Source organism: Phaseolus vulgaris, chromosome 11 (assembly GCF_051622355.1).
Source record: "Phaseolus vulgaris cultivar YP4 chromosome 11, ASM5162235v1, whole genome shotgun sequence".
Lineage (NCBI taxonomy): Eukaryota > Viridiplantae > Streptophyta > Magnoliopsida > Fabales > Fabaceae > Phaseolus > Phaseolus vulgaris.
The window spans coordinates 1,868,170-1,878,672 of record NC_143508.1 but is presented as its reverse complement, the minus strand read 5'-3'; the positions used below and the strand labels follow the sequence as shown (position 1 = coordinate 1,878,672).

The window sequence follows — 10,503 nt, the reverse complement described above, 5'->3', positions numbered from 1 at the left end:
AATAAAAAATTAAACAGATAAAAGTAGAAAATAAAAACGCAGGTGGGTAAACATCCCTAAAGTTTCATTCAATTCAAATTTAAACTACAAATGTTTTTGAGAACAAAATCATAAGATGACCATTTTAGAGGATCTTTTTGTTAAATCTCCAACTACCTACCACCCAAAAAGGCGATAATCACAGGAAAATAGAGTACACTCATAGTGTGATGATGCAGAAAACTATGTCCACTTTTACTTCACTCATTAATTTTATGCTTGACAAAGCCTAGTTATGCAACATTTTTTAGTTGTTGGAGTTCATGTCGCCAAATCTGAGTATAAACGAGCTCAATGAAACCTAAGACGAAGTACATATTAATTAGCAGTAAAAAGAAGTTGAAGGATCGTTGATGTTGTTTGAAGGCCTTGACCAACTCAACTAGAAGAAGCTGCTTCCTTGTAATCCTCTGTCTCATTAGTTTCACCTTCATGAAAGCTTGGAGCTTTTGGGAGAAGTCCAAGAACTTTGAACATGAGTTGATCAGCATCAAAGTCATTGTTGGGTGTAGTGAGAAGCTTTTCACCAGTGAATATGGAATTTGCACCAGCAAGAAAACACAATGCCTGCTCAGGCATGGAGAACCGGACTCTGCCAGCAGATAACCTGACCATTGCTTTTGGCATTATTATACGTGCTGTGCCTATCATGCGAATCATCTCCCATATTTCAACAGGCTGAAAATATTGCAGATATTTTCAAATCAATGTGACAGCAGTTTGTGTAAACTGGTATATGAGACACAAGAGTCAATAAGTTTCAAGCAATTCCTGATGCAGCATCAATCCCAACATAGTCTAAAAGCAAGCACAATAGCTACATACAATGATACAACTTTGATGTCTGCTTGTTAGTTAATATTATTATTCATTGCAATTACATCTATATAGTCATTAAAATGCTCAAAGGTTAGAGGAAATGACAGAATGAGAATCCTAGATAAAAAATGTTACTGGACCAACATAATTTTTTTTTGCATAAAACATAGCCCCTCTATCATATAATCCTTTGAATAGATCCGTGTATAAAATTATGCATAACTTCCCACCAAATAATTAGGTTCCACCTTCTCTTTTACATCATTACCATTAATAACAGTTACCTGTTAATTTTAAAACATATACATGCTCTCTACTTGTCATCTAAACAAATAACTTTTACAATTTGGACTCCAGAAATAAAATGTTGGCTACCATCTTCACATTCCTGAAAGGCACTATATAAAAGGTGTCTCCAGAAAGGCTAATTTCATAACTAACATTTTTTTATATAAGCTAAACATTTTAAAACTACACCTTTTTGTCCTCCTGAATCAACTATAAACTCAATCAGAAATTAAGGGCAATAAGATGATTGACATTTCTTTGCTATTAGTTTAGTCTAATAATTCAATTATTTAATGAATTCACCTTCTGATTCTCTAGAGGGGTTCCCTTCACAGCAATAAGTGCATTAATAGGAACACTCTCTGGATGGGTTGGAAGTGTTGACAATGTATGTAACAAACCTACACGGTCCTCCTCTGCTTCTCCAAGCCCTATAATTCCTCCTGTAAATAATTCTCAGCTGGTCAAACCATTGTAAGGAGGATAACCCTTCTCATCGCAATGAGATATTTTACTGAATATAATATATATCATATATTCATTACTAATAAATTAATGGATGGCTCAATCATTGTTTACATTGATGAGAAAAGATAAACTGTAAATTCAGGTAAGTTTTGAATAGATTCAAAGCAAAAAAATGTTTGATTTGATAGCTAGTGATGCCATGGCTGAGCCGTTAAATACCTATTGGTCCCCCTAAGATGCTCACTTAAACATAGCATGCTTTAAAGGAAAAGATAGAAATTGCGGCATAAAATCTGCATAAAAGATATTTATAGAATTGAAGTCCGTTATACATCATCATACTGCTGTGGATCTCTTTTCTTTAGCAACTATAATGTCACCAAAGTAAACAAAATAAGGCATTAAGATTCGCTCCAAAGTTTGAAATAATGTGACAAAAAATTGCTCAAGCCACTTAGAAAGATCTGATTCGCACCTTACTCAATTAATCTATAAATAAAATACATATAACTGGGTATACAGTTTTCAAACTTACAAAGCCCATAGCAAATTACTAGTAAGTTTCATTACATTTTAAGTTAATATAATTACCAGAACAAACATTGATCCCTGCATCACGAACAAACTCAAGTGTTTCCAAGCGCTCATCATAAGTCCTTGTTGTGATGATGTTCGGATAATATTCCCTTGAAGTGTCAAGATTGTGATTATATGCCGTGAGACCAGCCTTCTTGAGTTCAACAGCCTGCTGTTTCTCCAGCATGCCAAGGGTGCAGCAAACCTCCATCCCCATTTCCCTGGAATGCGACAGATAATCTAAGTGTTATCATTTTCACGGAAGAAATAAACTATATTCCATTTGAAAGCTAATAAATAAACACTCAGCATACTTTTCAGTCACCACCAACCTTTTATCTATGTATTTAACAAAGAAATCCAAAAAAGAAGACTTATCTGCCTATCATTCTGTAAAAAACCTGACAAATAAAATGATGCTGCATTGCATTACCTTATGTCTTTCACATATTCAAGGATCTGGTTGAAGTTAGTCTTTCTTCCTAGTGTATCCCTCCATGCAGCACCCATACAAAAACGAGTGCTCCCAGCCTCTTTTGCCTGCAGGAAAAGGATTACCCCTTTCAAGAAAAAGCACGGCACCACACAAGCAAGACATATGAAGTAAAGAAATGTTTGAAATTAATGCATAACACTTTTCCATTCTGTGATGTCATTTCAGAGGCAGATTCAACTTTTCCAGATATCAATAATGACATCACAAGACCAAATGCTAGAGACAATAATGACATCTGAGAAAAAGTGTACCCGCTTTGCAGACTGGAGAACAGCTTCCTTGTTCATAAGGCGTTGGCCTTTGATTCCGGTATCATACCTGGATGACTGTGGACAATAAGAACAATCTTCACTGCAACCTCCTGTTTTGATAGACAGAAGAGTACATTGCTGCACTTCCCTGAAGTTATGGGCATGTCTGTGAACTTGAGCCTGACAAACCAAATCACCCCAACAATAGAAACAAAGTTTTGGTAAATTTACAACAATTTTGATTATGCATGTATTAGAGCAACAAACTATTAGCACAAACACCAACACGGACATTGATACGACTCGGACTGATATGACACGGACACGGAAATACTTATAAAATTGTGTTAGAACCGTACTAGAATTGTCAAAAATTCAATAAATATTTTTTGAATTAGACACTTCAAAAGACATATCCTAAGAGTGTCATACGAGTGTTCTGCGACACCAACACGCCATTTAAAAGTATTGTTCGAGCTTCATAGGCAACAGGTCCAACAAACACTATCCCCTAAAATAGACTCCAACAATATCTTAAAGTTTAGACTTTTCTTAACTCAACCCAAAAATTACCCACAGAAAAATGGTCCCTTCAATTATATACATTGTTTTAATAATACCAAATCTTAGACACATTGTTTTTAACAAAAATAATGGACTTCCCTTACCAAATTAACAACTTGCAGAAACCCATTAAAGCACAAATTAGAAGGAATTACCCCATGGAAGAGAAGATCGAGAACGGGAGAGTCGTAGATGGATTTAACTTCGTCTCGGCTCCAATCGTTTCTGGGGCCTTCTTTGATGGTTCTCTCAGCTTGAATTGCAGCCGCCGAGGCAGAGGAATAAGCGTGGGAAGAGTGCAACGCCCAAAGGGAGGGTCCCCGGAAAATGGGTCTCGTCAAAAACATGTTTTTGCTTTGGAATTCGAAGTTGGGCACTAGCAAATCTGAGTTTTATGTGGGACAACAGAAGAAGAGAGAATTTAGATCGAAAATAGTGTAGAGATCTGTGAATATTAAGAAGACGAAAAGAAGAGAGTTTTTGCTATGGTTTTGGTTTCGTTGGGAGTTGGGACTTTTGGAGTTTATAGTGAGTGTTTGTTTGGCGGCCTAAAGTGATTACTCATTCCTTCTCTTTTCCAACTCTATTATAGTATTTTAACTACTTTTTTTATATTCACGCCAAATTAGGAAAAATACAAAGAAAATTAGCAAGAGAACAATTATTTAAAAAAAAAAAAAGTATTTGAGAGCTTGTAAATAACTTTAAAATATAAATTTTAAATCTCAGTAAATTTTATAAAATTGATTATGCTAGTGTCAAAACTTTCAACTCATAGACGAAACTAGATATTTATGAATAATTTAATAATAAATGACACAGATAGATAACATAGTTTTTTTTAGATAGATTCTAAACGACTTTATTATAAAATATAAAATAGATGAATAAAAAAGACAAAAAAATATAAGAATGAATATTTCTTCTATTTTATTTTTCTTATTTCAACTAAAGCAAAGAGTCTCTGAATGTATAAAAACAATACACTCATTCTAGGTCTAGATAAAAAGATATAATGTAAAATAAGGAGCCAATAAATACTAGAATAAGAAAAAAAAATAAAGACTGGCTAGATATATGTACGTTATCCTCTAATACTAAATACATTGGGTGTTGAGTGTCGAAGTTTGAGCGTCAGAATGTCTTTTACAAGTATCATCCAATCCCAGAGTTCACGGAGACGAGAAGTGGAGGAGTAATAGAGGCAGTAGAAGTTCATTCGAGAGGAAGAGCAGGTTGATCAACCGAGAAGAAATTTAGTAATTTTTTTGATTTCAATCCCGTTCGAAAACACAAGGAAAAACAACTAAAAAGTAAAAAAAATAAAATTTATATTATTTTTTCCTTAAACCTTGTATCTATATCTTTTATTAAAATAATGTAATAAATAAACAATAAGTTTAACTCGATATAGAGTTTACATATGCTTAAATGTTGTTAAGAGATTCCAATTTTAACAACAAAATAAAACATAACATAAATTAAAAAAAACAAGTATTGTGTAAAGGAGCTTAAATGACTATTTTTTTACAGAGATAAAACTAAAAAATAATGATTTTGTAGGTAAAGATTGAATTTTAAAAAAGAATTTATTTAAAGAAAAACAAATACATTTAAACTAAAATAAAAAAAAATGTGGACCATATATGCATTTTAATCATAAATAAATTTTGAACAGCTTAGATCTCTGTGAAGAGCGAGGTGTGCATCGCAAATTCTAATTTTCTGATAAAACTAATAATAATAATAACAACAAAACAGACACACCTGTGTAAGAAGGAGGTGAGTTACGTACGATTAGGTTTTCTTCTTCTCTTTCTCTCTGATTCGATCCATTTCGATTCTTGAATTCGTCCCATCGCAGAGCGTTTCAATTTGTTGTTGTATGTTGCTTGAACTCGATCTGAAGCTGATCGATCAAATGTATCACGCGATCTAACTTCGATTGTCGTTTGTGAGTTGCAGGAACAACGATGGTGGTGCCGCTGCTTAGTGTTTTCATTCTTTTCGCTTTTATTCCAAACGGATTGTTAGCAGTTCCTTCAACCGTTCCCGCATTCCTTTGGTCATCACATTATGAACTGTAATTCCTGATTCTTATCCTTTTTTCGTGTTTGTGTCACTTCACAATTCTTACTTCCTTATTCTACTTGCTGTGTTCCGTGCTGTATGGTTCGTGTGGATGTGGCTAATAGCAAACAACTTAGGTTTAATTTAGTTATTGCCGAGCTTGTTTGTTATCGATTTTTATGATTAGGATAGGGTAGGGCGAATCTGGAAGCTGTAGAGTGGGGAATTTCGGGTTTGTTGGAAGGAGTTTGGGTATTCTACGGTTGTATTGTAGTGTGGCTAGCCTGTAGAAATCGCATGCTCAAAAGGTTCTAGTCGGAAACAAATTAGGGGAGGATTTGAAGTGGTGAAAAACCCACTCTTCATTCTTAGGTTTTTTAGTGGCATTACACACACGCTTTGGTTCACAAGTAGGAGATAGATTTTCTGGATCATTCAAGAAAACAGCAGATAGGGCTTGAAATTTTGTGGATTTGAAGTCCAGAGTGAGAAATGAAAGCAGTGGATAAGTGAAAGATATGAAGAGGGGATAAAACGAAAATTGTTTGTAAATATGCAACAATCTCATTTAATTCTTATTGTATTTAGTGGCAACTGACAACATCTTTAACTTGCATGATACTTCATGTAATTTATTACATATGAGAATGGGTTTGTGTGTTGTTGTTGAATATTCCCTTATCGTGTTTGCATATATACTTTAGCAAATAATAAAATCGTTTATATCTTACTGGACTGGACTGTTGCAGGGCCTCTGAAACTGGATTGAAGGAATCTGTAAATTACCAAGTCATTTCTCCTTATGATCTTGCAAAGTCTGTTATATCTGAAGCGGGCTGGTCAAATTTTCTGGTATTATCTTAATCTTCATGACTGGTTTCTGGCTATGTACTCTGCAGTTCTCTCTCCCCTCAACCTTTATGAAGAAAAGGATATTTTTCTGTTCTTGTTTATGATAGCCTTGTTTCAATTTTGTTCAATTTATTTCTATCATTGTTGTTGCTTAGTGTTTTTAATTTTTATATATTTTGGATAGTGCAAAGGAAAGAAAACTCACAAGCCTCTGGATCTGGCACTTTTGTTCGTTGGTGGAGAGGTAATATCTTTTAAGCTTCTATATATTGCAGCTTTTGTGTATATTGTTTACTTGGTATTAGATTCCTGCCAACTAGTGCAGCGGCATTGGTTGAGTAAACTATGTTGCATTTTTCTTTTGCAGCTGCAATCTTCAGATTTAAGCATGAACAAACATGCAGACCCAGCCCTTTTAGATCTGCTCAAGGTGAGAGAATTGTGACATGCAGTCTGTGTCAAGTTTTCATGTTGAGTAAATATGATTTGAGATTTTTAGGGCTATGCTTGGATCAGTGGTAGAGAATGGAACGAAATCAATCAAAATATAATAGTGCGGAATGGAATAGATTAGAAATGTCATTCCATTGTTTGGGTAATTTATAATAGAATGAATCAAATGTCCCATTCCATCATTTGGAAAAAGAACAGAGCAGAATAAATGATAACTTTATATTCTTATTTTAACCTTATCTTAGAAATATAAATCCTTAGCAGATGAGGCCTATGAGATTGGATTTTGCATAATATGTTACCCAGTGTCAATGGCATCATAACTTTTGCCATGCACCTTTGATGTTTGAACCCTCACATTCACTACGGCTCTGTGTCGCAACGGTAGTCCAACCACCATCTCTATTGTGCTACTCACCATAAACCTCTTCCATGTGCTAGCCTTAGAGAATAAAATCCGATCGTCATTAGTAGAGCCTAATCCTAATTAGGGTAGGGTCACAATCAAAATTGTAAACTTCCACTAATGGGGCCATCGAACTGATCATCATCTGATTCTTCATTTCAGCCCTTTCTCGCCACCAAAGTTAAAACTCATCCACATCTTCATTCTGTGATATTGTATTGTATCTAGATAGAAGGGGTTAAAGGATGAATTATTAATAAAATAGACGAAGAGAGGATTGTTCAGTGTACCCTTATATGAGGGGTAACAAGAAAGTCTCAAATTGATGGAATGAGATGGATTGAACTCCACCACTTTCCATCCTATTCCATTATATATTTTATAATCCAAATAATGGAGTTTGGGTCCATTCCATTATATATTTTTACTGTGACACTGTTCCATTTTTATGAACAGATCTCTTTTGCCAGATCCAACACTTCTATGGCTTTTCCCTATGTTTCTGCATCAGAGGATTTGCTTTTGGAAAACACTTTGGTTTCAGGATTTTCTGAAGCCTGTGGAGATGATACGGCAATTGCCAATGTTGCGTTCCATGGATCTTGCTCCATGGGTGGTACAAATGAAGAAGTCACAGCTTTGCATTCAGTACAAGTAATCAACAAATTAATGTGACATGGTCCATTATGGAATCTTGGGTCCTGTAATGGCGACCTGATGCCCTTTATTTTCCTATTGACAGGACTATTTGACAAAGAGGATGAAAGATAGTCACAGGGGGAAAACAGATTTGGTTGTGTTCTGCAATGGAGGCTCTCAAGATCTTAAAAATGTTGACAGGACACAATCTGAAGGTACATACACTTTTATCTAGTTATGGATTTTGCTAGATATGAATTTACTAAATGTTTGTGTTCACTGTGTATTTGTAGGGGAAACTTTATCGAAGCTTCTGAGTTCCATGGAGGAATCGGGTGCAAAATATGCTGTTCTTTATGTGTCAGATCCCTCCAGGTCAATCCGGTATCCTTCTTACAGAGAACTGCAAAGGTTTCTTGAAGAAGGTGCTGAATCAACCAATTCCACAGGTTGTGATAAAGTCTGCATGCTTAAATCATCTCTTTTGGAGGGAATTTTTGTGGTGAGCTTCTTTTTCCATTTTTACCAGTGGGGTAGCTCGAAGACTTAGGAGTCACCTTGTTTTTAATTCCTTTTTTTCTTCTTGATGTATGAATTTTATGTTACCACAACTATACTCTTATTGGGCCTTCTTGTGTAGACTGCTGTCTGTCTCTATCTCCATGCCTCCAGTTTTAACAATGGAAGTATGATAGTATCATGACATTCAGTAACACATCCTGTCATCCTGTAATATTTCAGCATTCTCAGCCTCCCCGACTTTGGCAGTCTTAGACATTTATTGCATTTCCTCCCCTACAAACCATGCAATTGGTTATATTTAGTTTGTTATTAGCCAGTGTTATGTGGCAGCATTCCTTGTAGAAATGTCCTTCAATCTAATATTTGAAAACATGGTAATAATGCTATAGTATTTTTAAACAATGCATATGTGGAGCACAACTCTTAAAATACTTAGAAGTTGTCTGTCTAAGAATCCCCCTCCCAGGCTCTCAGTCCCCATGGATTTACATAAAGCATTACAATTCAAATGTCCTATAAAAGAGAACTCCTTACTTGTAGGTAAAAGAAATGAGGAGATTATCTAAATGACTATCACCTTCCATTTATACTTTATATTTGTTTTTACAGTTTACTCCTATATTTCGTTACTTGCTAATACTTCATCATTTTGTCCTGGGATATTCCAAACTCAGTTACTGTTTCAGGAATATCCTTTTGGATGCTATGTTTATCTAGGACTCTAGGTTTCAGTTGCATATTTGAACTTCAAAATAGGATCTTTAAATTTTATGCTGCCAATTAGGCTTTAGTAAACCAAATATTAAATGGAAAGTTGATCTTAATTCTTAAATAGGGAAGTTTGAGTCTCTAATAGGCCCTAAATCCAGTTTACTATGGTATAAAGTGGCTAATAATTGCTTTTGATGTTAACTAGAGCGTGAAATGTTTGTTGATTATTCCTCTCTACCTGGTCTACTGTTTTTCATATATGTATGCTCTATCATTATCTTGATAGTTTTATTCTTTTGCTTTTCTTGCTTCCTTTCTATGGTTTTCTTTCCTTGATGACACATTTTATCATGATGTCTTGCAATATGTAACCAAGTAATATGTAATATAAAGCAGACAGAGACAAGAAGAGAGTGTAATAGGTGAAAGTCTTGACCATTTAATTTTTCATGGATGGTTTGGTTTGTTTAAGTTTAATGTTAACCACCTATTATTATCCAATTTGCTCCTCTCACCTTGTATGCTTCCCCTTGATACGCCCCAAGACAGCAATGATTACTTATCATCATTACTTGTTAGCGCATCTGATAACTGGGCCGAGTGGGTTTAGAGTTGGTGTCTGTCTTGTTTGATTTCTCTTATTGTTTGACTATATCTGCTGTGGGTTGCGGAAATACCGCAACGTGACTATGACATTTATGGTGTTCTGATAGGATTGTTTTCTGTGATAATCCAGGGTTTAGTTTTGCTAATCATTTTGATATCGGGCCTTTGCTGCATGATGGGAATTGACACCCCAACAAGATTTGAGACGCCACAAGAGTAATGATCCGTTTCTCGAAGCTAAAATTTGTTGTGATGCTCGGTCTAATGATTAAAATATTGCTGTCGTATTATTTGCGATTCTTCCGGAGGCTCTGATAAGTATTCTGTAGTTGATGACTTATCTCAGGGACTTTTAATATTGAATATTAAAATAATTTGTATCAGTATATAAAAATAAAACTTCAATGTTAGGTTTATTTTTGATCCCGCTACCACTAGTGTAAAATTTGAAGAAATTTCAGATTGTGATGTATTATTGTTTTTACTGTCTGCAAATTTGATCCATTCGTATTGCATAACTGCTGATTGATGCAGTTCCAAGTTTATTCTGCTGTTTTTTGAAATGAAGTTTATATGAAGAATTTTTGGCAAAATGGTTATGAATTGAGTTAAAGTTTGAGATGGAAATTAAGGAAATTAAAAAGTAGACTAGTGCAGTTGAAGGAATTCATGGTAAGGGTTCAGATCGAGAGGAAGTTAATAACAATTGGACATTCAGTACAGGAAATGAGACAGATGTTAAT

At 34.8% G+C, this 10,503-nt stretch overlaps 2 protein-coding genes across 4 annotated transcripts; one reads left to right on the top strand and one right to left on the bottom strand.

Moving 5' to 3' along the window:
* Positions 1-207: 207 nt before the first annotated feature.
* BIO2 (Radical SAM superfamily protein) lies at positions 208-4,085 on the bottom strand. Its single transcript, XM_068616576.2, has 6 exons — positions 3,657-4,085; positions 2,938-3,117; positions 2,624-2,730; positions 2,206-2,411; positions 1,450-1,589; positions 208-717 (listed from the first exon to the last, which is right to left on the bottom strand). Exons 1-6 carry the CDS (start codon positions 3,846-3,848, stop codon positions 418-420), a joined length of 1,125 nt encoding a protein of 374 aa, XP_068472677.2. The 5' UTR covers positions 3,849-4,085; the 3' UTR covers positions 208-417.
* Positions 4,086-5,156: 1,071 nt separating this feature from the next.
* LOC137818136 (2-C-methyl-D-erythritol 4-phosphate cytidylyltransferase) lies at positions 5,157-10,300 on the top strand. 3 transcript variants are annotated; one of them, XM_068621386.2, is made up of 9 exons: positions 5,157-5,283; positions 5,467-5,584; positions 6,321-6,423; positions 6,608-6,667; positions 6,791-6,853; positions 7,739-7,936; positions 8,025-8,136; positions 8,215-8,423; positions 9,891-10,300. In XM_068621386.2, exons 2-9 carry the CDS (start codon positions 5,475-5,477, stop codon positions 9,978-9,980), a joined length of 945 nt encoding a protein of 314 aa, XP_068477487.1. In that variant the 5' UTR covers positions 5,157-5,283; positions 5,467-5,474; the 3' UTR covers positions 9,981-10,300. The 3 variants fall into 3 exon arrangements, with proteins under 3 accessions (XP_068477487.1, XP_068477496.1, XP_068477478.1); XM_068621395.2 differs by having other exon boundaries at positions 5,194-5,302; XM_068621377.2 differs by having other exon boundaries at positions 5,214-5,384.
* Positions 10,301-10,503: the final 203 nt, after the last annotated feature.